We start from the raw sequence: 27946 nt of genomic DNA, 5'->3' as shown, positions 1-27946 counted from the left end.
CCGGGCGGGTTACGGCGGGGCGGGGTGAGGGTGAGGGGGCGGGGGCCGGGCGGGTTACGGGGCGGCGGGGCGGGGTGAGGGGGCGGGGGCTGGGGGGTTACGGAGCGGGGGCGGGGCGGGTTACGGCGGGGCGGGGTGAGGGGGCGGGGCGGGTTACGGGGCGGCGGAGCGGGGTGCGGGGGCGGGGCGGGTTACGGGGCGGGGTGAGGGGGCGGGCGCCGGGCGGGTTACGGGGCGGCGGGGCGGGGTGAGGGGGCGGGGGCCGGGCGGGTTACGGGGCGGTGGAGCGGGGGCGGGGCGGGTTACGGCGGGGCGGGTGAGGGGGCGGGGGCCGGGCGGGTTACGGGGCGGCGGGGCGGGGTGAGGGTGAGGGGGCGGGGGCCGGGCGGGTTACGGGGCGGCGGGGCGGGGTGAGGGGGCGGGGGCTGGGGGGTTACGGGGTGGGGGCCGGGCGGGTTACGGGGCGACGTGGGGAGGCTTTGCGGGGCCGGAACAAGTCTGTAGCGAGGGGTTTCCTAGGTGATGGGGGCAGCGTTGCGCGCAGGCGCAGAGCTTCTGGCCTCGCGGATTCTCAAGTGCGCAGCGCGCGCTCTGTCTTGGCCCCTACGAGCTACCGTGGAAAGCGCGGTGCCCAGTAGCGGCGTGCGCCTGGAACCGCGCCCTGCAGTGCGCTGTGCCGCGCAGCAGTCCCATAGGTGGACGTGCCCAGCCGGCTTCGGAGGGGGCGGGGCACAGCCTGAAGCTTCGCCCCCTCCCACCCCCCGTGTGTCGCAAATTCCAGTCCGGGCAGGCAACGGTGGGCACGGGACTTCCGCGGCGGGCGTGGTTGGGGCCTTCACCTCCCACCCCTGCCGTGTGCGTCCGGAGCGCATGCGCAGTGTGGGGCGGCGGCGCGGGCGCCGGCGCTGTGTTTCCGGGTCGCAGGGATCGTTTCCGGGGCGTGGAAGCCAGTCTGGGAAGCTGCCGCTGCCGGGTAATAGCGGTTGTGGGGCGCGGTGCGGTGCGGCGCGGCCCTTTCCTGCTGCCGGGCCGCGCGGGGCGGGGGGCGAGTGTCGCCCGGGCGCGGGGCGAGGAGCCCGCGGCTGCCTGGCCGGGCAGCCCGGCGCTGTCAGCCCCCGGGGCTCCTACTCCGCCCTCAGGGCCCGCGCCCGTGTCCTGCGGCGGGTGGCGGCCCCGGCCCGGCCCGGCCCGGCAGGCTGCTCCTCACTGAGCGACCGGCGGGCCGGGGCTGCTCCGCCTCACCAGTCAGGCTAAGGGTTTGTCGCTGTTGTTTTCAGTCAAAGTCAGGGACGGGTCAGGGCAATAAACACACAGTCAGGGACGCCCCTGACCCGTCCCTGCCTCTGACTGAAAACAATCGCCACACAAGGGGGCTGCGCCCGAGCCCTGGGGAGGGAGCGGGGGTCCGGCACCCACCGCCACTCCGGCTGGGAGCTCCAGGGTCCCGCTTTGGCGCCCGCGGCGGCGGGGGGCGGGAGGGGTCTGGCTGGCTGACAGCCCCAGCCCCGCTGCCCTGAGGCTGAAGCGGGGAATGTCATCGATTCTGCGACCTCCTCTTAGTCTTAATCATCAACTCTGCGTGTCTGACCAGGCAGCCTCTGTTCCTGCCCGTGGTCACTGGGCAGCTAGAGAAACGTGTAACAACAAGGGGGTGAGGAAAGCGCCAAAGTGCCTGTGTCACTGTTCAGGATGAGGCTTAGGCTACTTGAATCGCGTAGGTATTTTTGAAAATTGTACACAGACCCATTCTTGATTTGGTAGCCGCAGAGGCACCTTAATTTAAAACAAGGACCAAACCCAAACACAGAAGACTGAGACACCATGGCGCAGTAGATCACAAGCAGAAAGCAGAGAAACACCATGAGACAATGACAGCGCTTAGCATTGGCTCACTTTACATCAAATTGTTTTGTGGAATTGCATTGTGAGGGTGAATGTCATTCTGTCGTCTTTTTTCCCCTTTCAGGTATTAACTATTCATCTGTGTACCTGATGCTGAAATTTGTTCCTCTTTAAATTGAGGAGACCATTGTTATGATTCTCCGTGACTAAGTACCATTCCCCCCATCGTTCCGTTACATTACATTACGTTATATGCCAAGCTGATACAATGATGAATTCTCAAAGTTTCTCGTTACCAACAATGGTACCCAGTAGTTCTGTTATTAATAGCTCCATGACTAGTAACTTATCAACAAACAATCCACCCAGCAAATCAGTTCTCATTAGCAAACCATTTAAATGCTCTGAATGTGGCAGGTCTTTTGCCCAGCTGACAGAGCTGGAGCTTCATGAGATGTCTCACGCTGCGGAGCGACCGTATCGCTGCGAGCTCTGTGGAAAGACCTTTGCGCAGACATCAGCTCTGGTGAAGCACCAGCGCGTTCACACAGGAGAGAAGCCTTACAAGTGTCCCATGTGTGGGAAGACCTTTGCTCTGTCCTCTGGCCTGGTACTGCACAAACGCATTCACACTGGCGAGCGACCCCACACTTGCCCGCTCTGCGGCAAGAAATTCATCTCCTCCTCCCACTTGGCCCTGCATCTGCGCTCGCACACGGGTGAGAGGAAGTACAAGTGCAATGTGTGTGGGAAGCTCTTCCTACAGTCCTCACACCTTGTGAGGCACAAAGCAATCCACACAGGGGAAAAGCCCTTCAGATGTGAGGACTGTGGGAAGAACTTTGGGCGTGCCTCACACCTGAAGACTCACCGACGTGTCCACACAGGGGAGAGGCCTTTCAAATGCACCCAGTGCGAGAAGGCCTTCACACAGAAGGCAGGACTAATCCTGCACATCCGCCTTCACACTGGTGAGAGGCCCTACAAATGTGAGAAGTGTGGGAAAAACTTCCGTTCCTCCGCTCACCTCATGTCGCATCAGCTCCTTGAGTCTGGGGAGAGGAATTTCAAATGTACCACATGCAGTAAGGCCTTTAAGCAGGCCTCATCTCTCAAACAGCACCTAAAAACACATGAAGCCCGTGAACCTCACCGCTGTTCTGTTTGTAGCCGAACTTTTTCTAGGTCCTCTTATCTCCAGCTTCATATGAGAACGCACAGTGGGGAGAGGCCCTATCATTGCATGGTTTGCAACCGGACTTATGCCAAAATGTCTACATTTGAGAAACATTGTAAAAAGCATCAGCAGGATGAAGAGGGGTGCGACATCAGGCCCAGAGCAATGACTACAAGGGCAAAAGCACTAGCTGAAAAGAAGAGGCAGGAACAGAAACAGCTGCACCAAGATGACCGCCCAGAACAACATCATCAGCATGACAGAGAGCAGCAACAAGATGGAGAGCAGTAAATAATCACTAAAACCAAAATTGGGTGTGGTTCCCTGTGTCCCCACTCCAAATGGGGGAGGGAGTGGCTGAGTTAATTTCTATCAAATAAAAACCCCGTGTCACACCAGTGTTGTTCAAGAAAACATTCTGAAGTGGAATTCTGCATCCTAAAGGTGCAAGGCAAACACTTTTCTTTGTCACACCAGGCATCTCTCCAAGAAGTCTCCCAATGCTCCATACAATCAGTGTTGTGTTCAAAATGTTACACGGTTACAATAGAGTTTCACAGAGTTCATCCTTCGCTATTTTGTTTTAAATAGGTAGGATGCCTCTTCAAAGCTAGAGTCGTAAGGATTACCATTCAGCCAAAATGTTCAATTTTATAGGGATTATTTTAAAAAAAAAAAGGGGGGGGGGGGGAGTCTTTGGCTGCAAGATGTAAATTGAGATCCCTTGGGTGAAGATTAAAGAAAGTGACATTCCTGCCCAAATTGGAGTCCAACTTTTTGCTTACGCTGGTACCAGAAATTGGGTAGGGAAAGATTAATGGAATTTTAACCTGTGAAGTGCAATTTTTTTCTAAAGCACTGTAAATATCTAGAAAATAGTGTCTGAGCCTTTTTTTCTTACTTTCCCAAGGGAAAGGAAAGTTCTGCTCAGCATCCGAGCACGGCTTGGTGCCCTGAGTGAGATAGGTTTGAAGAGTGGCAGGTCTTACTGTGTGATGTTGGAGATCAGCCTTTTTTCATTTCAGAAAATAAATAAGGCAAGTGGGGCGAATCTGTAATTCAGGTTACTTTGAACAATTTTGAACTTCCAGAACATCATTTTGTATCAAAGCTGAAAGAGTAAAAAATTTTTTTTTTAATTTAAGCTTTTCAGAACAGAAAATTTGTTGGTGGAGAGAGATTCTAATCTCTGACGTTGTTTGGCCAAATCAAGTATACTATTAACGTATTGCTGTCTTGGTTACTGAACCTATTACATTGGGAAAACTTGGAAATAACTTGATTTGACTGTGGTCATTATGGGATTTCATGTTAAATATGGCCGAGAGATCATCTTTAACAGAACTGAGATGACACTCTACAGATTCTGAGGAGCGCTAAACATATTTTTAAAGTAAACAAAAACAGCAGGGGAAAATGTGGTGCCTTTATGACAGCATAGCTCTTCTTAAACCAGGGCTTCGTCCTAAGTTCCTGTAAGCTTTAAATCATTTTAGCAACACTCTTATAGAACCTACTTTAAATGTTTACTTATCACTTATTATTACACAAAAAGTCACTTATGCCAGGAAAAAAAGGAAGAAATCGTTTCCATACTTTGAGCATGTTTAAATGCATGTTCCTATTTTCTATATTGAGTGCATTGACTTTCTCAGACTAACTATATTTTCATGCCGTTGTGTGGAAACACACATTTTGCACTTTAAGGATATATTTAGAAAGGCATGTGTCTTTGGTTCTCTGTTGCATACTCACAACTCCATGTTTTTAGGCCAAAAATGTACTGTTGCAGTTGGAATGAAAACTTATGCATTGTAAATATATCAAAGAATTGAGTCAGATGAATTACGCTGTGGGAGAATTGAATTCAATTTAACAGCACGTTCACAGTTAACAAAACTGATGAAAGAATCCTTTGACTTGTCTTCAGAATTTACTGTACAGTGGATGACCTGAGGTACAAAAAGTCTTTCGCAGACCTGATATTTTTATATAGCTGAGTTGTACACTTGCAGTATTCAAACAGACAAATAGAACTTCTGATATAAGTCAGAGTTTATTGTCATCGTAACTTATAATGCAAACTTTTGCTACAGACTTTAGATTCATTCTGTTGTGAACTGTAATGTTCTTTGAGAGGGACCAGACTCACTGGGATATATCTGCAGTCGTGTGATGGAGCAGTGCCATACAAGTAGAGTTTATCTTTTTGTACTTCAATATGCCTATTAAAATAACCACTATATATGGCTGTCTATTTGTCCATCCTGACATTTCTGATTTTACCCTAAACTATTTGCTGCCCAAAGTAAAATGGAAATCACTAGTAGTTTAGCTTCCTTTAAAACTTTTAAATTGTTTTAGCTAGCTGTATAATATTTCTCTGCTAGTTGTGATATTCCCCTTACAAAATGTAGAAGTCATTGGCACTCTGTGTTCTTTCTTGCAACGTAGTGTACTTCCATTCAGAATTCAAAGATGATGACGAAAGAAACTTTTTAAGGGCTATCTTATTCCCTCCATGTTGCTCCTTTGTGCTTATTTATTTCCATTTTACATCTCCACCCCCGCCCCTTTTCTTTTTTAATCTTCCCCTTTTGCTTTTTCAGTTTCCTGCTCTGTCAGCTGTCTTCTCCCAGTGACCGGAAGCCCAGGATGCAGGATCGACCCAGAAATTGTAAATTAAAAAAACAAGTTCCAGGAGTATTTCAGAGTGGAAAAATGAAAGTATGCTCTGTTATGCCCTGAATGTTACACTAATGTAAGTAAGGCTGGGCAAATCATGTAGATTGAAATATAACTCTTAGGAGAGAGCAAGTTCAAAAATGTGATTAACGGAAATAATGCCAATCCCTGTATTTTTCAGCCTAATGCACAGAAAGGAAGCAGAAAAAATTGTTTTTGTGTCGCCTCCCTCCCAAAAATGAAAGTAACTTTCCATACTGAAGTAACTTATAGTACCTGATTCTAATTACTCATGAATTTCAAGATCCATCCAATGGTGCAATGATTTGGGGTTTTTTTTAGGAGGGTAATGTTTTCCCTGTTGGAGCTGGGAAAGCTTTTTTGATGAAGTGCCACCTTCCCCATGGAACAGATTCACCTGCTTTCTGTAATCATTTGTGTGTTTAGAAGAGATTGGGTCAGCCCTGACACATGGCCCTTATCCTAGCCCCTTATCTGAGCCGTTTGCTGAGAAAATAGTAATGGGGTTATTTACAGTAGAGTAGTTTCCCACCAAAGTAGGATTCAGATGTCCAAAGTGTCACATGCTTGGTCAGTCTCATTCATCATAATGCTCCTCTGATTCACTCATCAGGCACTAAAAAAATTGTGGTTTGTGTTTCATTGTAAAGGAACTTGGCTAAATAATATTAATAAAAGACCTTGTTTCCCTTAAAACAGTGGTTCCCAAACTGGGGTTCGCAGAACATTACAGGGGGTTCGCCAGAAAAATTTCACTAATGGCGGCCAGAGGACCTTCGGCATTAGAGGCAGAAGGTGGGACCCAGTTGCAGGGCTGGCAGCCCAAGCCCCAGGGAGAGCGGGGCCAGGCAGTTGGGGCTGGCAGCCCGAGCCCTGACCCAGTCAGCAGGGGAGCCAGCCACCCGAACCCCAGTGTTCCACGCAGGGCTGGCAGCCCAAGCCCCAGGGAGAGCGGGGCCGAGCAGTTGGGGCTGGCACCCCGAGCCCCGGCGGTCAGCGGGACCTGCAGCCCGAGCTCAGTGGAGCTCAGTTGACCGGGGCGGTCAACAGGGTCCAGCAGCAAAAGCCCCATGGAGTGCAGAGGAAATTTTAACTTAAATCCCTGGAAATATTCATTTTTAGGAGGGGGTTCACAAGATTTCACAATTTAGTGAAAGGGGTTCGCAGGCTGTTAAAGTTTGGGAACCACTGCCTTAAAACATTCTAGTAACATGCCTGAGATTGGAATGGTTTACAAACTGAAAGCCCAGTGACATGCATCTCTAGCAGTCTCAGTGGCTCTTTACAGTGGGGGACACTGTGCTGCTGGAATGAACACTTAAATTGGAGCAAACAGCAAATACCAGCCTAGGAGAATGAGGGACCAACAGATGTATGGATTTAATCCTTTCCAGATTCATTTTGTTGCTGTCAACATACAAATTCATAGCTTTCCTTTGGCTCTCTCCTGAGTGCACATACCATTAACGGTGAACAAAACAATGCATTTTTGTAAGTATGCTATCAGGATACCGATACAAGACAAAAAGAAAAGGAGGACTTGTGGCCCCTTAGAGACTAACAAATTTATTTGAGCATAAGCTTTCGTGAGCTACAGCTCACTTCATCGGATATTAATGTGCATAAATAAGAAACCCTCTACGGGTGCTGATAATTTCATGTCTAGGCTGCTTTAGTAAAAGGGGAGGGTTCTTAGTCCTAAAAATACTTGGTCTGCCTTTGAGGAGTCGGGGGAAGAGCTAAGATGTACAGCAACAATTCAGATAGTAAAATCACAGTGCAGAAAGTAGTGGAAACGTTTGAAAAGACAGAACTAACTGAAGAGAATTACAAAATAGTATCAGTGAACCAAACTGCTTCTATGTTAATGTTTCTTTTTCAATCTCTGCAATTTGTATGGAAAGTCCTTTTTATACCACTCACAATCCACATATTTTTGCTGTAATTTTGTCCAATTATTTCTCCTTTCCAGTTAACGTATGATTTTGTTGATAGATAATGCTCCTCTCGGCAAGGTAAGGACTGTAATGTCTGTGGCTTTAGTCCTCAGATACCTTCCTTTCTGCAACAAGTTCCGTCTAATTTGCATATCTGGGCTTAAAATTGGGAAGCCTTAAATTCTTACTCCTCTTAGAGAGGTAGAGAAACTTATTTGCATTCTGTTCTGGTCTCTGATCTCACTTAGCTTTACAATAAAAATACCAGCATTAAATAGGTTAGTAAAACTGTCTAAACAAGATGGTTTACCCTATTGTTCTGGAGAGAAGGATGGCAGGAATCATGTATCCAGTATCAGTAAATAACATATTTTAAGGATAGGTTGGGTCATTCAATAGACTTGAGATTAAAACAAATTCACCTTCCTTTACCACCATAGTTTTTAGCAACTTTGCCTTTGTTCCCTCCTTTGAGAGAATCAGAGACATGAGAGGTAGAAAGGATTCATTAATTCATCTGATCCATCTCCCTGTCTCCCTCTAGTATATTAACCTGAAAAACACATTTCAAAAAGTCCCAAATGAGGAAGCTACCATTGCTTTCTGGGGATAATATCCAACTGCTCAATAATACATAGTCCTGTCAAGAACTTTTTTAAAAAATGCTTCTCCTTTTAATTTCATCCGGCTGCTGTTAGCTGCATCTGTTGTGCAACCCTAAATAAGTTCTCCTTGCCCTTGGTATGTATCCCTTTCAAATGCCTGTAGATTTATCAGATTTATCCCCCTCTTTTTGTCACCTTGTTTCTCCTTCTACTCTATCCAAAAATATCACCAAGCAATCACTTCCCTACAGTGCACCGCTTCCTGCTTTCAGCACTTCCTCGGCACTATTCAAATGGTAGGACTTGATTTGTTTGACAGCCGTTGCTTCCTTCCCCACGTGGCTTCCCTGTTTCCTTGTAAGGTCTGAGCTCTGTTTGAAGCTTTTGCCACAAAGCGTGCCTGTGCAGGTTTTGCTTGTGTGAGGCCAGTGCTGATGAGCTGATTACAGTGTGCCCTGGTGCTTGTGGTTCCTCTGGTGCCGGATCAGGTTGGAGTTCTGGCTGAAGGCCTTCCCGCAGGTGGGGCATTTGTAGGGCTGCTCCCCTGTGTGCACTCTCTGGTGAGTGATGAGGTGGGAGCTCTGGCTGAAGCCCTTCCCGCAGGCAGGGCAGATATAGGGCCTCTCCCCGGTGTGCACTCTCCGGTGTCTGAGTAGGGTCAGGTTCCGGTTGAAGCTCTTCCCGCACTCGGGGCACTGGAAGGGCCGCTCCCCAGTGTGGATACGCTGGTGTTTCACCAGGAGGGAGCTGTCACTGAAGCACTTTCTGCACTCGGGGCACTGGAAGGGCCGCTCCCCCGTGTGGCGTCTCTGGTGGGCAAGTAGCTTGGCAGGGTTGGCGAAGCCTTTTCCGCAGGCAGTGCACTGGCAGGGCCGCTCCGCGTGATGGTTCCTCTGGTGAGTGCTGAGGTGGGAGCTGACAGCGAAGCGTTTCCCACACTCAGTGCAGTGGAAGGGCCGCTCCCCAGTGTGGACGCGCTGATGCGTGAGCAGGTTGGAGCTCTGGCTGAAGCCCTTCCCACAGTTGGAGCACTGGAAGGGCCTCTCACCTGTGTGCGTCCTGCGGTGCTGGGCTAGTGCCGAGCGCACCCGAAATCTCTTCCCACAGTCTGTACAGGTGTAGCACTGCTCCTGTGCGTGGGCTCTCTGGTGCCTGCCCAAGGCCAAGGAGCTGTAGAAGCCTCTCTGGCAGACCCCACAAGGGTAGGGCTTGGCATGGGTGCGCTGATGCTTGAGGAAGTGGGAGTTGAGGCCAAAGCTCTTCCCGCACTCACCACACTCGTAGGGCCGCTCCCCAGTGTGGGTGCGGTGGTGTCTGACAAGGTTGCAGCTCTGGCTGAAGCCTCTCCCACAGGCAGGGCACTTGTAGGGCCTCTCACCCGTGTGGGTTCTCTGGTGGGTGATCAGGGCTGAGCTCCAGCTGAAGACCTTCTCACAGTCTGCACATGGATAGGATTTCTTTCCCATCGGGGCTCTTTGGCAGCCATTGAGGCCTGAGCCCCTGCTGTACCTTTTCTCACAACACTTAGTGTTCATTGACTGCCTGTGGCGACAGCTCTCTGATGGACCGTGGTGCCTTTGATGTTTGTGAGGTCTCATCCACGGTGAGTGGATTTTCTCTCTCTTTTGGAGAGTTTACCCACTGTCTTTCTGGGCAGTTACAACTCTCACGGGCTCTTTCTTGAGCAGGATTCTGGAAAACATTCTCTTCGGATCTCCCTGAAATTGTTCCATCTGGTTCCCCTCGCTCAAGTCCTTTCTGCTGAAGGTTCTCTGCACTCTCATTCACGATCCAAACATCTGCTGGAAAAAACAAAAACTCAGACACCGCTCATTCTCTGTGTGAGGGAGAAAGGAAACTGCAGAGGGTTCATCATGATTTTTGTCTGTTTTAATTCAGATTGAAATTCAGGAGCCAATTTCTTTTAAATCCCTTCTCCAGAGGAGAGAGCATTGCAGTGCCAACATCCCATATCCTCAGCTCTACAAAGGCCGAGTGAAGGGAGGGCTTACTGGCTTCTAGAAAGACCTCTGGGAGATCTATGAGGGACGTGAGAGAACAGCTGTTTATAGTATTGAATTTGATGAAACACAAACGTGAGAGCTCACAATGGCTTGGTTGGGACTTCAGCTCTTTTTTTCACTTAGTAATGGTTTCTGACTTAATTTTCCTCCTCACCTGTACAGGTATCGCTGGTATCTTACTTTCCCCTGATTCCAGGGACCCATGGCTTTTCCCCTTGTTCTGTGCAGGAGATCCTGCCAGGTTTAGGTGTCAGAAATCCTGGTCGTGGAAAGCAAAATGGGAGATCCAGGTTGGTTACAAAAAGTGTTCTGTGATTTTAAACCCACTGTCTTTCTTTACTGGTGCTTGTATTATCAAAATGGATGGGAAAGGGTTTGCTGAGTCTCTTTGGGAAAGGCAGTGTTCTGGTGTGAGATGTGACCGAGAGAGATTCAGACTGAGTCTCCACCCATTGCAGGACTCAGTGATTCAGCTGAGCTGCAAACATTAAGCCACTTGCCCATTACTAAACCTTCAGAGTGTCCAGAACACACTCAGAGGATGAAGTGGAGAAATACAGTGATTACATGTACATAAATGACCCTGGACAAATAAATATAATATCTCCTCCCTCAGTGCAAGCTCTGGCTCTGGGGAAATTAGCACTGCCATTGTGTTTCTGCAACTTCTTTTCCCTAGGAAGAGGTGGGACTGTGGCATTCTCTCTCTCGCACAGTTTTGTGCTGATTGCCCAGAATTCTAAGGGACTTGGGAAGATCCCTGTCCAGAAACTGACCTATGTCCTTCATAGAGAGTGCAGCCTTCTCATAAGTGAAGGAGAACAAGCCCTTACCCAGGGAGATCAGAGTCTTGTAATTCTCCTGCATGATGTCCCTGTAGAAGACCCTCTGATGAGGGTCCAAAAGCACCTACTGCTCTTTGGTGCAATAGACTGTCACATCCGATGAAGTGAGCTGTAGCCCACGAAAGCTTATGCTCAAATAAATTGGTTAGTCTCTAAGGTGCTACAAGTCCTCCACTTCCTTTATGGTCACTGGTACCTGAAAAAAGAAGCGTCTCCCGCTCAATACCTTTTGCCCTTGAAACAATCCCACTACTGATCCTGAGAAGCCCCAGGCCAGCACTTCCTCTCCATTCTCTCATATTTCACAGGCTTCAGAGATCTGCTGCCCTCTCCCTGTTATAGCTGTAAATGCTGCCAGTACTGGGAAGCTGCAGCTAACCACTAGAGGAACAGATCTGTCTTTGTCCTGAGCTCCCTCTGTTTCCCTTTCTCTGCCTCACTTCTTGCAGGAGTTGAAGGGCCCAGGCTTGGGCCTCAGCAGGGCTGAGAGGTTCACGCTCTCACTTCTTGGGATTACACAGACTATTATATACATCTGGGGGTGGGAAACAATTCCCAGAAGTCCCTGTCAGTCACAGCGGTGCTAAATCCCAGGCTAGAAGCCTCAGGCATTTCAGGGCAGTAGATTCTTCAGTTTTGTGGATTTCCCCACCTGAGGTGTCTGATCCTAAAAGGTCAGGTTCCAATAAGCCACGCCCAGAGCTGCTCCGGGTCCAACAGCTCCTCCAGGCATATTGTTCAGGTGCATGAGCAAGGAAAACCCATTTGGATTCAGCTTCTCTCTCCAGCACCGTCCTGCCCAGGAGCTGAGGTCAGTATCAACTCATTTTTACAGACAGAAAGCTGCAGGACAGTTGCTGGGAGCCTTGCCTCCCAGTCCCATTCCTCCATCTCCCTCTATTTCACCATCTGTTTTCTCTCTCCGTGCCAGTCTCTTCCATCTCCATTTTCCTCCTTTCTCTTAACACCTCACCTGTCCCTGTCCTTGGGGTACTCTCCCTGTACCGCCATGACCCCTCTCCCAATTTGTTCAGCTCATAGGTTGTATCCCACCCACCAGGCCCCCTCTTTTCTGTAACCCCCCAGCCTTGGCAACCCCCTCCTAGAATGGGATGAGCTGCTGCTGAGGCTCAGTGTGAATGTGCAGGGGTGCTGGCGGCCTTCTCCCCACAGTCTGACTAACCTCCCTAATGCTTGCCCTGCCATGCTGTCAGGAGAGGCAGAGTGGGGCCAGGGTAGAAGTGGGGCTCGGCTGCTTGCTTAGTACCCCTAGAAGCGGAAAGCAGGAGTTTCAGGATGGCCTTGGTCACCACTGTCTGAATGGCATTTGAGCAGGGAGGAGTGATGGGTGGGGCCAGCATGTGGCTGTCCCACCAAGTGAGTGACTTGGCAAGTCTCTCCTCCCAGCAGGTTTAACAGACAGCTTCAGCCCCACAGTGTATTTACATCCCCTCCCCTCTGCAGGACACACCCAGTCCCCAGAAATCCCCTACCTGAGCGTTTCCCCTGTGGCCATTTCCCATCTTCATCAGAGGAGGGCAATGGGGAGTGAAACGTGGACGCTATTCTGCAGCCTATCAGGGCCAGATGAGCACCTGGACATTCACGCCTGCCCCTTTCCGTCCCTCATATTCCTGTGTCTTCCCTTCCCCCGGGAGAGCAGGTTATTGTCTCCGCTGTGGCTGTGCTGCAGCCTGGAAATTACACCCAGGAGCTGTCCAGTCCCTGACCCTTCTGTTCCTTATCATCCACTTCCTGCCTCCCCTCCCCTTCTCCCAGTGCAGAGCTACAGCCACCATCAGCTACTCCGTCCCCTTCCTGTGTCCCCCATACCAGCTCGGGCTGCAACACTCACCGTCTTCTGGCCTCATCTAGCCCCTAGAGAAGCCCCGGGGGCTCTGCAGACATTCACCCGAGCCACAGACCCCAGGTAATTGAGAGAGGGAAAGGAAGTGACTGCACAAGCCCCTTCCTTACCAAGTCCCAGAGCTGCTGCTGTTACTGACACAGGCTCTTTCTCCCCATAGCACTTGCAGGAGCTGATCCAGCTCAGGGAAAGAGACTGCTCCCAGGAATGGGACAGTGACCAAGTGTCCCAGCCAGAGAGCCTTAAAGGGGCAGAAGAAGAAGGAAGGAGCAATGAAAGCTGTCTAGGTAACTAAATATCCATCTATCTGAGTTTTACACTGCTGCCCATCACTGTAGGTCAGAGCATCTGTTGCATGTAGTGGCTCTCAGCCTTTCCAGACGACTGTGCCCCTTTCAGGAGTCTGCTTTGTCTTGTGTACCCCCAAGTTTCACCTCATTTTAAAACCGCTTGCTTACAAAATTAGACATAACAATACAAAAGTGTCACAGCACACTGTTACTGACCAATGGCTTCCTTTCTCATGTAGTTATAAAATAAATCCATTGGAATATAAATATTTTACTTACATTTCAGTGTATAGTATACAGAACAGTATAAACAAGTCATTGTATGACCTTTTCGTTTGTACTGACTGCGTTAGTGCTTTTTCTGTAGCCTGTTGTAAAACTAGGCAAATATCTAGCTGAGTTGAGGTACCCCTGGGAAACCTCTGCATACCCCCATGGGCACACATGTTGAGACTGTGCCAAGTTATTATGAATTGCTGTGACTGATATATATGAATGTGGCAAGCATAAGTTCGGTGTGGCTAGAGGATTCTGGGAGCAGAACTTTCTTAGCATTTGATAAATGGAGTGGAATACTACTGGAAGTGCTGAAACTGCACTGGAGTGGTTAACAACGGCTCAATGGGCATGTGTGTTTTAACCCCGAATTCGGGAATATTTCAGCAGTGAACCCGCTCACAAAGTAAAGAACACGTAAGATCATGCGATCAGTGAGCCTGGTGACATGGCTGACATGGGTCAGTGTGAGGTTATCCAAAAAGGGTCATTCTAAGAGCTTAAGTGAATGATTTATGAGAGAGTAAACTATGGCTGAGCTTTGGTCTGTGTGTCTGCTTTGCAATCCCTTCCAAAATTATGAAGTAAACCAGTAATAAAACACCTAGGCACAATTCTGGAACATGTGGCTCCTTTGAGAACAAAAAGATATATAAGTGCTAAGCAAAGTAAATGAGTCAGATTAAGTCCCCAATTAATATACGAAGAGGTTTGAGACTGTGAGACAGAAGTCATCGGGGTAACCAAAACCCCACCTTGAGGGACCTTTTCAAGACCTTAGAACCAGAAGTCGTCAGGGTAACCAAGGCCCTGCTTCAAGGGACAGACCAAGTGCCTGAGAGGGGAAAGAAGAGAAGAAAAGAAGTCTCCATCTAGAGCTGGTAGTTATACCTGCTTTGTTGGCCAATCAGGATACTGTGTAAGGCCAATATAGTTACTGAGGGTTTATGCTTGGGGAACTGAGGCTTATGGAAAAGAATGTATACCATGTAACCTTAGCTGCTTGTGTGATTCTCTCTCAAATAACTGACTGTGCATTAAACATATTGGTTTCCGAATTCGCACTGGTATCGGTAAACACCTGCCCAGCTGTGGGTCGTTAAAAGAGCCATTTCAACACCACGTACCCCTGGTTACGAACCACAGCCCTAGTGGACTTCATGGAGTTTCTGCCACTTTTCCCTGTGGTATAGGGATCTGAAAGCTCTTAAAGGGAGAGGGTTATATTTTGCTTACGTGGCGGCTTTTGTTAAAGTTCCCAGACTCGTCTAGGTCCATTTACTGCATCATCGCTGGGGAGATTTACTTTCCTTTAAATAAGGTGAGAAAGAGAGAGGAAAAACCAGTTGCTTTCCACTGCCTAGTAACTAAGGGAATATACTGTCCTAGGGAACATGTCAGAGGGATACGCCAAAATGAGCTTCTGATTCTACTCTTTCAGAGATTCTGGTACTGGGAGGGTTTCAAAATGCCTCAGTGGGTTTAGTCCTGCTGGAAGGAGCCAGTTAGGTCTGAGCTGTAATAAAGTTTGGAGAAGCAGGTTGCAGTGCCCCGGCACTAGTTAATATTAAACCCAGGCTATAATGAAACCTCACAATGTCGTTGACGCTTGTTCCATATGCTGGACTGGACAGCTGACACTAACAGTGCCTTCCTTTGTGTCAGTGTACAGCCTGTGCAAGTCTAGCGGGGGCGGCCTGTGGCTGCATTACCGAGCTGTTACGAGAACAATTTCATTTCTGACTGCAGAGCAACCAAGTCTGCAGAGGTGTGCAAACCATTGCTCATAAGACCACCTTGTAGCTTTCCTTTGCAAAAAAGTGAAAGACGGTGACTAAAGAGTGCTTCAGACAGTGATATCACACAAGCCAAGAGGAGAGCAGGTGAGAGGGGAAAGGCTTTTTAGTCAAACTGTTTAAACGCTTTCTTTTTTGTTTTTAACACACAATTTAACTCTAGTGATGAATGAACATTTTGGATAAAGGAATCTTTGTTAAAGATTAAACACCCCATCAATTAAGGAGCTCATGAGAGCCAGGGTCTGAAATATCCAGCAGGTTTCCCAGCAAAACTAGGGAAGGGCCAGACCTTGGGAATGTAGAAAACCAATAAACCCCTCTTTATACATCAAAACAGACCAAAAGAGGGGACAAGCCCGGGGATGGAGGGGGAGATGTATTGCTGGTGGTAGAGTGGGTTTTTTGCAGGTCACTTTTAAAGTAGGATGGGTCATATGGGATTTCAAATCTGGCCCTGAATATATAGTGGCCTCTGAGGCTATGCAGAAGTGGTGAAGGGGCATTAGAGATGTATCTAAACAACCAATGCAGGCCCATTGTTGGCCAGTGATAGATCCAACCTTGCTGTAAATCTTTAGCCGATTCCCAGCTCACACCTGTCTTGCTGGACTCACTGGAGACAGGCTTTCAGGAGTAGTGCCAACTCTTCATGCTCCATGGCCCTAATTCCGTCTGGCAGAGGAAGGCCTTGCTCTAGCAACATACCAAAGCCCGTACTTAACTTTATGCATGCAAGTTCTACTTAGTCACCCACACACTTAAGTGCTTTGCTGGACTGTGGCCTAAATCAGGATTGGGACTTGTAGAACCAGCAATAATGGCAGGAGAAGGCCCATTATTTGCATTGAGAAGGGCAGCTACTAACAGCCGCATGCGCCAAAACATCTGCTGTCTGTGGCTACCAGGGCTGGTGAAATAAAACATCGGTGTCTTTCCAAGAGCTCGTCCTGCACCGCGGAAGGTCCATTTTTACTTGTGCTTTTGCAAAATAAAGACTACATTTGGCTGACATTACTCTTTATGGAGAGCAAGAAACAGCTTAGTTCACAGAACCCAGCTCAGCACGTCTCATTTTGGAACTAACCAAGAACACTGCAGTGAGTGGATCTTGCCACGGCAGGCAATAAAATCAAAGCTGAAGGAATCGTGCAAGCAACTGGAGAGAGACTGATGCGCCATTAGATAAAAGGAAAAGATTAAACACTAGTAAGAATTCACAGACAAAAACTAAGCTGGAGTTAAGGCTGAGAATTCATACCACTGTGTTATTACATCGCAGTTATCAAAATAGCACTCACTAGAGAGGCAGAAAATTCAGACTTCAGATTGCAGTTAAAAGAAACAAACATTAGGAAGGTTGGGAACTCACAGCTAAGGCACCCAAAGGATGCCAACTTCCCAACATCCCTGTCTTTGCTCCCTTCATACCTATTTTTTCTCAGATGAGTAATTTTTGGTTCAGGGCTGTCATAAACCTTCCTCTCTCCCCCATCTCTGGGAGTGGATGTTGTGAGTTTGGAGAAGTCCCTGGACTTCACCAGTTTTATAATGCAATGGTAAAAATATGACCCACAGAGCTTTTGTTCCAGAACGGCTTCTCATAGTATGTTCTTCTGAGACTTTGTCCTCAGTGAGTGTTATGATTTTATGGCCTGGGTTACGTGTGCCCCTCCTCCCTTGTTGCCATGTGAGGCCCTGAATGGCTATTAAAATCCAAGGGACTTTTCACAGGAGCACAATGCTTTGCTCTTCTCTAGCATCTCCCATGCAGGGATCTCAATGCACGCTGTAGCTATTCGTGACAATGTCTAAACGGAGCTAAGGTTGTAGGTAGGGTCCTTCAGCAAAAGAATTTCACTGGGGTTTGGAGTAGAAAGCAAACTCGGGAGAGGAGCCATTAATCCTAATATCAAGACCATCCAGTTACATGAGTCAAGAGATTTATTAAAGGTTATTGGAGGTTTATTAAATGGGGTTGAAACCCTCAGTCTTCACGGCAAATGCCAACCACTCACTGGGTTTCAGAAGAAAGTTCCCATGCAGGCAGATTATCACATCATTGTCCACTACGGAGATTCTTGCATCTTCTGCTGGAGCATCTGCACCAGCCACCGTCAGAACCAAGATGCTGGGATAGATGGGGTACAGGTCTGAGCCAGTCTGGCAGGCCCTACGTTCCTATAAGGGTCCACAAACAGCAAGGTTCTCAGTGGGATCCAGCAGCAGTTGACACTCCACATGTGCTATATCAGACTTTGAACCTGTCACCTGTTCAGGCATGAGTATCACTGGTACTGCACTTCAGAGCAGGGGCGTTTCTAATCCTTCTTTTTCTCCTGAGCTGCTGTATGTTTTATCCAGGAGCAATGGAAGGAAATATTTTTGTGATGGCCTCTCTTTCACTGAAAGCAGCAACTGTTAGAAAGTTGCTTAGAGGCAAGGATGGTTGTAAAGAGCCCTGGCAGAGAAGGATGAGTGAGCAAAGAGCAGGTGAAGTGGTCCATGGAGCAAAATCACAGCAGTTTGTCAGGTGGCTGCAGAACTAAAAGATCTGATCGCCCCGGTATTGTGTGATGTGTGTGTTATAAACATGGAGAGAGATTAGACAAAATTACCCATGCTGCTCACAGTCATCAGGTTGATCAAAGCCGGAGACATGCCTGTCCTTATACTTGCCAACTATCTCAAATTGCTTGGGTTTGTAAACCCAGCCCTGGGTTGGCGCAGTCCTGATCAAAGTCCCAAGGAGCAGGCTGGGCTCTTTAAAACAAAAACTGTTCATCACCTAACACCTCCGTGGTCTCTGTGCTGAGCAGTGCAGGAGAGGCCTGAGGCAGCTGCTGCTCTCCTCCTGCCTTTCTCAGCTGCACTGCCCCTGCTGAAGGGCAGAATATAGATAGGCAATGAGAAATATGCAGAGGCTGGAAAAACTCTTATAAAGAGAGATTGAAACGATTGGGTTTGTTACCTTAGAAATTAGAGGTGGAACTCTCTGCCACAGGAAGTCATCAAGGCAAAGTACTTAGCAAGATTCAGATTCAGTGGACATTTATACAGATAACAGGAATATCCAGAGTTGTAATGAAAGTTAACAGACATTTGCGAAGGGAGAAGCCTTTTGCTTCAGGGCTTAAAACAATCTCTAAGTATTAGAGACCAGGATGAGACCTATGTGGGGTCACATCTGTGACTGTAGGGTCTTACACCTTCCTCTGAAGCATCCGGCACTAGCCACTGTCAGAGGCAGGACACTGGACAAAATGGACCTTGGGTCTGAACCAGTATGACATTTCCGATAATTGTGTAAGGGAAGGAACTACATACTTCTTGCAAAGCCTTGTGGGAAATCTGTCATGGGCATGAGACAACTGCTGGTTATAACATAGAGATAGATGAGGTTTGTGAGAATTCTAGAGATGGGTTTGGACTTGGTCTAACTTCCTCCTCACCTGTACTGGCACTTCTCAGGATCTTACTGTCCTCTGGATCCTCGAGATCTGGGACACAGAGTTCTTCCCCTTGTTCCATTTGGGATGTCACATCGGCTTTAGGAATCAGAAATCCCACGCATGTTAATTAAAACAGATGAGATCAGATATTGTAATACAGATGTTCTATGAGCATACAGCCAGCTGCTGTCTTTACTGGGGGTTGTTTTATCAGAAACGATGGGAAAGAGTTCATGGAAACTCTTTGAGAAAGTCTGACAGCTGGTGGGAGATGTGGTCCCGAGAAAGATTCAGGGCCCTCCACACACACTGGGGCCTGGATCCCAGTCACAGTGCAAGCATTCAAGCACTTGGTCATTGCTAAACCTGCAGAGATACCTGAGTAGCTCAGAGCATGAAGCCAGAAATGAGGGGATTCTATCTGTGTATGAATGAACATGGACAAAGTAAATTTCCCTATTAGCAGCTCCGGGGATGGGGAGATCAGAGAACCCCCTGGAGATCCTGAACCTCTCTGTGATTGGGTGTGGAGGTGACTATCCCTCTCGGGTGGGTTCTGGGGATGATAGGCCTTAATGCACCAGAAATCCTATAGAGCAGGAAAAACCCTGGGCTAATGCCAGACTGGGCACTTCATGGACCTCACAGCTTTTAACGAATGAGGGAAAACAAGCCCTCATCCTGTGAGCTCAGCATCCCCTCATTCTCCTGTGACAGGGCCCTCGGTTGGATACACAGCCTCCTTTTCGAAGGTCACTGGCACCTAACCCAAGAATCTGCTGCTCAGTTCCCCTGCTGCAGTGACCATCACAACGACCCCAGACTGTCACATTTGTGCTGTGTGCGTGTTACACCCTTTGGTGACGGTGACAGTTCCGTAGCCCCGCTTCAGACCCAGCTTCCAGGATGCTCCTAATTGTAGACCACCCCCCACCCCTCCCTCAGCCCCGCTGCTCTCCCCTAGACATTGGTGCAAATTACTGTCAGCACCAGAAGCACCAGCAGCAATGTTGACTCTGGAAACTGGGACCACAGCAAATGCTCTCTGTGCTGACAGAACCAGTCCCCAGGAGCTCCTTGCACCCCGAACGAGGGCAGTAGCTTCGTTGACGGGAGCGCGGCTCCCACCAACGAAGCACTGTCCACGCAGGCCCTTTTCATTGTTAAAACATTTGTCGTTCGGGGGGTGTTTTTTCACACCCCTGAGCAACAAAAGTTTTAACGATGAAAGGGCCAGTGTAGACAAAGCCTAAGGTAGCAGGCCAAAAACGTCAATACTGTCTACACTTAGAGCGGCACGGCTGTACCGATACAGCTTGTGTAGCCACATTGCGCTGATGGGAGAGCGCGCTCCCGTCGACATAACGAGCGGTGGTAGCTATGACGGCAGGAGAGCCTCTCTCGCCGACATAGTGCTGTGCACACAAGTGCTTATGCCGGCAAAACTTATGTGGCTCGGGGGGTGGCTTTTTTCACACTCCCAACGATGAAAGTTTTGCTGACGTAAGTGCTAGTGTAGACAGGGCTTTAGTTAGAAGGGCCCAGAGGCGGGTGTGGGAGTTAGTGGACGTGTTCAGTAGCTGTTTTTGAAGCTGTGCGGACAGATTCCACTGAGGGCAAACAGTCTTACAGGTTTCCCACATTCACCATCTGCAGATGGCGGAGATTTGATTGCAGTAAGGGCACACCTAACGCTGACAGACCCTGGTTATCAGTGGGCAGGATCGAACTGGGGACCTCTGGAGCTTAGTGTACGAGCCTCTACCGCATGAGCTAAAAGCCAACTTGCTGTTAGCTAAGACTGTAGAGCAGACTCATTAATTGCTCTCTATGGGGTCTCAGTGCCACTCGATGGGACAGGACACCACACTCAGAAGCTGTGTGGGTTACACCCACTCTAGCTTTACCACTGCCAGCATGGCTAAAAAGCGCAACTGTGGGCTGCACATCCGTAACTTTCCTGTCTTTTCCAGGGTTCAGGCAGAAGGCTTATTGCTGTAGTTTCAGCTGCTGTTTCTGCTTGCTCTGTGTTGACAGGGAACATTCGCAGACAAGGTGGCTTGAAAGAGGCTCAAGGGACTGCAAACAAGGGGTTGCTATTTCAGCACACTAGAGGGAGTGCAGGAAGTTGTTAACCAGCTCAGGAGCTGCTTGGAAGCTGGTGTGGAAGTTTTCGTTAAGGGCAGACATTCCCCGGCATGTGTCTTTAGTTAGAAGCTCAAAGCTCCTTACCAATCTGTAGTGAGTTCTATCAGGGATTGAAAACTGGCAACCATTTGAGCACCGGTAGGTGCAGCCCCGCCCAGCGAGGAGAAGATGGAGCTGCCAGGGGTAATGTAGACTGAATCTGTGGGTCGGCTCTCAATAGAATTTCCTGTAATTTTACAGGTTGGTCTGCAGCATTTATATGTTAACGTCTTTAATTCCAAGAACGAAAATAAGTAATTTCTCTTCCTTGAGTAGATGCAGCTGTGTATTCCACTTAGCTGTGTGCGCACCCAGAGCGCCGGAGCCAGAGAATTTTACCAAGCAGCATCTGTAGAGGGGTGGCCCGTCCCCCAGCTACATGAGGGGCCTGACCCCCCACAGTTCCTTCTTAGTGCCCACGGCTGGAGTCAGAGGTCTGTGTGGTTTTCATCCTCGTAATCCTCTATTCAGTGACTTTTTTTGACTTGCGTGTAGTTCATTAGTACTCCTAGTATAGTGGGTGTGTGTTGGAGTTTAAGTGCTCCAGGGTGACGCTCTCCCCAGGGGTGAAACATTGTTTGGGGCACGGGAAGGGCGGTCTCCACACCGGTGCTGGCTGAGGCCCACGGCAAGGAGCAGCGTTTGGTTTGCAGCTCGTTCCCCAAACAGACTCATTGAACAGGCCACGCGGCCTGCTTCAGCACAAGGCCTCGTTGGCTCAGAAGTCGCCTTTGGGGTCGGAAAGAGCTGCTGCTTCACGTCCTGGGGCTGGCACCTCCCCAAAGAGTCCTTCCCCATCAAGTATGCCATGGAAAATGTCACATGAGACCAACTGAGGGCACTCCAGCTCCCATGGGGACTCGTCTCCCTCCTCCAGAAATAGTGTGGATTGTCACAGTGTGAGTGCCAGTGTGCGGGATGGAGCAGGATTTGTCAACAGCTCCCCAGCACTGCGCAGGGAGGTCAGAGATCCCTTACCATTGACTCCGGTTCTGACCCCAGGGTGTCCATTGACCCCGGTGCTGACGAGGGCAATGCCGGCCCTGGCTGTTTCTGTATCAGGCAGCAGTGGACCTCCTCTGCCTTTCTGTCCTGACCTCCGACTTGATCCAGGACTTTGCCAGACTTGCATCGTTTACAGCCCTGCTGACTGGGCACGCTGCTGAACCTATGGGTCTGTCAGCGCCACACCCCAGTGTTTCCTTTCCACATTCAGTGGAAATGCAGCTGGTACGGGGCTCCCTCCTCAGCACCGGGAACTTCTTCGGTATCCTGTGGCTGGCTCTGCCAATGTTACTGTGCCATCAGTCACCGCCCTGCTCTTCAGCACTGTTAGTTACTTCGGTACCGATGCTGACTTTGGGGTCAACACTGCTCCCGGCACCGCAAACAATGGAGGTGTACTCAGTGCCGGCGGTACCATTTCCACCATCGGCACCAGCCCCCTCTGTTTTCTTGGCTACAGACAAATCGGACGGACTGGGATTTCTTGGTGTCTGAGTCAGGCTCTTACTCCTACTCTCCAGGCAGCCAAATGTTTGATCTAGTTGTCAGTATAATACCTAGGCCGAGCCTGCATGAAAGTAGATAATCTTTGTTTGACAAAAGTCCCAATGTCCCTTATTTTGCCAGGTTTAAATATAAATTTTTTTGGGTGTAGGCTCTATGCTATATTCTTCATTTTAAGGAAAGTAACGCATCTCTCGTTGGTGATGTTAATCCAGCTAGGGTTCATTGTCACTGCTGTGCTGTACTGGTTTGTCTTTGGAGTGTTATTCAGTAAAAAGAAACGAATGGGGGGAAAAGAAATTTGAAACTGCTAATTGCGTGTGTGTGTGTGTGTTTGTGTTTGTGAAACTGTGTTATGTTGAAAACTGGTACTGGAGTCTTAAGAAGCAGAAAGAGAAAGCAAATCCTGTTATAATTTCCACTTTTTAGTATTTAGAGGGTTCCTATAGAAAACCCAGCTGTAGTCTGCAGCGAGGATATGAGTTCATGGCCTGTCCAGATACATTAAGTCAGAGAGAGTTCTGTAGCACAGAATCGATAAGTAAATTGCAACCAATACAAGCATAGACTTACCTCCTGTCTTTGTAGGTTGCACAAGCACAGTAGCCCATGTCACCACGTCTACACCGCTACTTTTAGCCGTGCCAGCGTGGGCTAGTTATGTCTCTCTGATCTGCAGTCACACATCTGATTGAAGTGGAGACATACCCAGTATTGCCAACTCTGGTGATTTGATCACAACTCTGGTGATTGGGGGGGTCCTGTCTCATGAAAACGTGACAAAAGGTGCCAACTCATGACTTTTCCCTTATTCAAAATGCCCATCTCCCCTTACTATCGGTGCAGCTGGAGCCTGCAAGATGGCTGCCATCTTCTAATGCGAGGCTACCCTTCATAAAATTGACTGCCACCTCCCACTGTTTTCCATGGGATTGAAGCCAGGCCCACAGGTTGAAGGGGCTGGACAAGACACAGGGACTGTGAGGAGCAGTAGAGACACCATGACAGGGGGATGGGGAAAATGAGAGGGGAAGAAGGGCAGTTGAGGGAATGTGGGGGGCAGGAGGGAGGCTGAGGGGGTGCAGAGAACAGTCCCCTTCCTGCAGCCAGGGGAAGGCAGCGTTGCCAACTCAAACTCTCACAAACTGATCGAGAGTCTAGGATCTTGGTCCCTGCAGGAGCTGTCACACTGATTCAAAAAGTCACTGCAAACCCACAATCTTCTGGGCTGGGCATGTGGGCAGCGTTCTGTGCGAGCGCTGTAGGGCTGAGGGTTCAGATCTGACCTGTATGGCCCTGGACCAGAGAGAGGGGCCTGGGGGAATGGGAGGCAGGGAATGGCGAGTTGGATTGTGCTGCTGGGACCCAGGTAGAGGAGGGAGCAGGGGGACTTGGGTAATACGAAGTGGTGGCAGTTCCTCTATGATAGGGCTGAGGAGATGGTAAATGGAGTCGCTTGCATGGGTTGTGTCCATTAAAGGTTGCCTTTTCACGTGGAATTCTGACACCCCCAGTGGCGGAGGAACAGAGGAGAGTTAAAAGTCAAAAGACAGATGGAAAAACAGGGTTTGATATAAATAACCCCTCCTGATCTTTGGTTTCTGGAGGCTGGCAATACTGCGTGTGCGGAGAGCCAGGTGGGGTTCAGGGGAAAGGCACTGGACATAGCCGGGGCTCAGCGGCTGGCTAATGCGGACCCCTATGGCTCTGAGAGCAAGTTCAGGAGTTCTGCTGTTGTATAATATCTTGGGAGGTTTTTGTGAGAGATTCCACAATCATGTAATTTACCCTGATGTGTTTCCCCCCCCACCCCCCCGCCCAGCACTGTCTAATTACGATGTGATCTCGCAGATGGAACGAGGGGAAGAGCCGTCGGTCCTGGAAAGGGAGAACCGAAGAAACATCTGTACAGGTAGGGCACATGGGAGACTGATGTCAGGAACCTGAGATGAGGGAGTAGAAAGCTAGGGTTTATTGGCAGGTGTCGTATCCTTGTGATTTTCCAGTAATCCTGACTGCCACCTTCTGGTAATTCCCTCTCGTGGCCACTTGTCCTCCACAGAGTTTGGATGGCACGAGGTGGTAGAACCAGTCCCTTCTCACTCCCCTCGGAGGAATGGCTGGGAGGATTCTGCTCCAGATTCCTCAATCTCCCAAACAGTTATTTTGGTTTGCACCCTCCCTGCCCTGTTTGAGGCATCCTGGGAGCGACTCACTTCTGGCTCACTCTCTCTATCCCAGCAGGTCAGGGGACGGTGAGTGAGAATAAGAAGGAGAGTCCTCAGCAGGGAGATCCTGAGCAAGTGGAACTTCATGGGACGTTACTGGGAAGATCCAAAGAGAAGGGAAATTTCTGCTCTCTTGAGCAGGGCAAAGCTTCTGAGAGTCCAGGTAGGTCCAAAAGGGAGCAAAGAAACCCTCCGGCAAAGAGACTGGGGAAATCCATCCCGCTTGGGGGAGGTGACCTCAATGACCTCGCAATCCCGCAGAGACTCCAGCCAGGAGAGGGAAAGAACACGTGTCCAGACTGTGGGAAAAGTTTCCGTGGGCGCTTAGGTCTTACTAGACATCAGAGAATCCACTCAGGCAAGAAGCCCTACAGGTGTCCTTTGTGCGGGAAAGGCTTCACCGTCAGCTCCACCCTGGCTAAGCACCGGCGCATCCACACTGGGGAGAAACCCTACCAGTGCCTCAGCTGTGGGAAGAGCTTCATCCAGAGCTCGCAGCTCATCACCCACCAGAGAACCCACACGGGAGAGAAGCCCTACCAATGCCCCGAATGCGGGAAAGGCTTCAGCCGGAGCTCCCACCTCATCACCCACCAGAGGTTCCACACGGGAGAGAAGCCCTACGAATGCCCCCAGTGCGGGAAGGGCTTCAGCCAGAGCTCCAACCTGGCCACGCACCAGAGAGTGCACACGGGGGAGCGGCCCTACCGGTGCTCCCAGTGCGGGAAGGGCTTCACGCAAAGCTCGGACTTCACCGCCCACCAGCGGCTGCACATGGGTGAGAGGCCCTACCGCTGTGCCGAGTGCGGGAAGAGCTACACAAACAGCTCCGCCGTCATCAAACACCAGAGGAACCACACGGGGGAGCGGCCCTACAAATGCCCCGAGTGCAGGAAGGGCTTCAGTCAGAGCTCCGCCCTGCTTGCCCACCAGCGGATCCACACAGGAGAGAGGCCCTACAAGTGTCCTGAGTGTGGAAAGGGCTTTTATGCGCGCTCCCCACTTATTGCACACCGGAGAACCCACACTGGCGAGACGCCCTACACGTGTCCGGAGTGTGGGAAGGGGTTCCGCAAGAAAACCAGCCTGAATGTGCATCAGAGAGACCACCCGGCGGAGGAACAATGCCCTGACCAGGGCTGTCCCCAGTGAACGGCATCCATGGCCATTCCCACAACACATGGGGTATTTGGCTTCTCAGCACCATCCATCTGCACATCTGTTGGGTCAACGGACTGCGGGAGCCACCCCTAAGATGACTGGTGGTGATCCTCTAGCAAGTCCTAGGCAGAGGAGAAGAAGCCCGCCTCATCTCCTCTTTAACTGGTGCATCCCCAGCTGCAAAGCTGCCAAGCCCTCTGTCTCTTGTCAACATGGGAGGAGAGAGGAAAATCCCCCCAGGAGCCCCTTTTTCCTCAGGTGGGAGAAAGCTACATGGCTCAGGCCCTAAACTAACTCAGAACACCTATCGCCACCCACCCCCAGACCTGGGCTGGGCTGGGCTGGGCTCTCAAACTGATCCAGAACTGGAGCTTGATTTTGCCCAAACAACTTTAATCCTGGCCACTCATGGAAATACATTGTGCAAATACATTCTGGTACAGTTTTAATTTACACTGTCACGTACCATTTTTCCCCGCAGGGCTCCTGCCTCATTCAGTGCCCAGAATGGATGTGTCGGGCAGCCTGAACTATGGGGGTCTCTATGTATGCTGCCGATTATCGAATCTACCCTCCATTCTCTCCCTGCTCCTTGCCTTCTCTCTCCCACATGGGTGCCCAGGGTCATCTGGGGCCACCTACATCACTTTCCTGAAAGTGCCTTGAATTGCCAATGGAGCCAACCCCCATTTTCTGCCTTTCGCCCTGGCAAGCTCCTGGAAATCCTGTCCTGACTGGTCTGTGCGTCCCACACCATTCATGATGACATGCTAGCCCTGCTGCTGAGGAGAGCCCTGCAGAAAGCAACAGGGTGTTAGGGGACAGGAAATGGAGACCTGTGTCTCATCCTAATGCTGTCTGAGCAGAGTCTGCAGTCGGTTCATTCCGTTTTCAAGCTAGTACTTTTAATTGTCACACCCTCATTCCAGTGCCAGGGAGGAACAAATCTCAGGCAGAAGAATAAAACAAAAGCAGAAAAACTTTTGCCAACAAAACCCACGTAACAGATTGATTGGGAGCAGTTTTAAGCTTAATCAAAAAGAGCCACTCTTAAATTGAAATAAGCATATCTACACAGGGATGTGCAGAGTTTTAACTGAAAGAGCTTAAGTTCCCACCTTAGGTTAAAGGGGTACAAGCCCTCAGTGCAGCCTTGCCAACCCCAAGCGTGCAAAGATCATGAGTCCAGCCCCCAAAACATGAAATTTGGCTTAAAAATCCAGTGGTGTTTTAAAAATAATACATTTGAAGTTTTTTATTTCTTCTGGTTTCTGAGTCTTTAGCGTGCACGTGCTTCATGTTTTCAGACTTTTCCCTGCAACCACGAGGGCTAGAATCTCCCTTAAAAAAAAGGAAAGAAAAGAAAGTTGAGCTTCTTATTCAGTCTCTTGATTCTAGCAGCTGGGGCTGGAAAACACGAAATATAATGAGAGCTGCATTACGTTTTTAAGAGTTGGTATCACTATAGTTAAATCTTCTTCTTCAGATAGATGCAGCCGTGTATTCCACATAGGTGTGTGTGGACCCAGCAGACTGGAGCCTGAGAAATTTGCCTACCGGTACCTGTAGAGGGTGGTGCTTGCACCTCATGGCCATAGCCCCTCCCCTGGCTACATGAAGGTGCAACCCCAACCCTCTCTCAGTTCTTATTTCTTGGTCAACTGTAACATCCCATGTTTAATTCATTCTTTTAAACACTGTCAACACTATCACCTAACCAGCTTTATTTGACCTTCTGTAATTTCTTAGTTGCTTTTGAAATTCTGTTTTGGCTAATAAATGGATACATTTACCATACTTCCCCAGTCTGTATTTTAGCTGAGGAACAGATATAGAAAGAACCTGAGGGCTTGTGTGCTGCTGAAGTGCTATTCCAATGGGAGGGGTTCTCCTGACGGCGTAAGCACTCCGCTTCCTCACGCGGCAGTAGCTAGGTCGACAGGAGAATGCTCCCGTCGACCTAGCGCTGTCTACACCAGGGGCTAGGTCGGTTTAACTGCGTCTCTCCTGGGTGTGGAATTTTCACACCCCTGAGTGATGTAGT

General features: G+C 49.4%; 3 protein-coding genes across 3 annotated transcripts; 2 read left to right on the top strand and 1 right to left on the bottom strand.

The window, feature by feature from the left end:
- Window positions 1–520: 520 nt before the first annotated feature.
- Window positions 521–14627, top strand: LOC119567339 (zinc finger protein 664). Its single transcript, XM_037912383.2, has 3 exons — window positions 521–973; window positions 1967–3306; window positions 5629–14627. The coding sequence occupies exons 2-3, from the start codon at window positions 2111–2113 to the stop codon at window positions 5765–5767; spliced, it is 1335 nt and encodes a 444-aa protein (XP_037768311.1). The 5' UTR covers window positions 521–973; window positions 1967–2110; the 3' UTR covers window positions 5768–14627.
- LOC102946256 (zinc finger protein 501) lies at window positions 5769–27699 on the top strand. Its single transcript, XM_037912386.2, has 4 exons — window positions 5769–5780; window positions 13164–13290; window positions 24336–24425; window positions 24755–27699. The coding sequence occupies exons 3-4, from the start codon at window positions 24365–24367 to the stop codon at window positions 25891–25893; spliced, it is 1200 nt and encodes a 399-aa protein (XP_037768314.1). The 5' UTR covers window positions 5769–5780; window positions 13164–13290; window positions 24336–24364; the 3' UTR covers window positions 25894–27699.
- On the bottom strand, window positions 8711–9733 carry LOC102944459 (zinc finger and SCAN domain-containing protein 2). The gene has a single exon (XM_027828984.2). It carries the CDS (start codon window positions 9731–9733, stop codon window positions 8711–8713), a length of 1023 nt encoding a protein of 340 aa, XP_027684785.2.
- Window positions 27700–27946: the final 247 nt, after the last annotated feature.

Source organism: Chelonia mydas, chromosome 11, assembly GCF_015237465.2.
Source record: "Chelonia mydas isolate rCheMyd1 chromosome 11, rCheMyd1.pri.v2, whole genome shotgun sequence".
Classification (NCBI taxonomy): domain Eukaryota; kingdom Metazoa; phylum Chordata; order Testudines; family Cheloniidae; genus Chelonia; species Chelonia mydas.
This window is presented reverse-complemented; position numbering and strand designations above follow the sequence as displayed.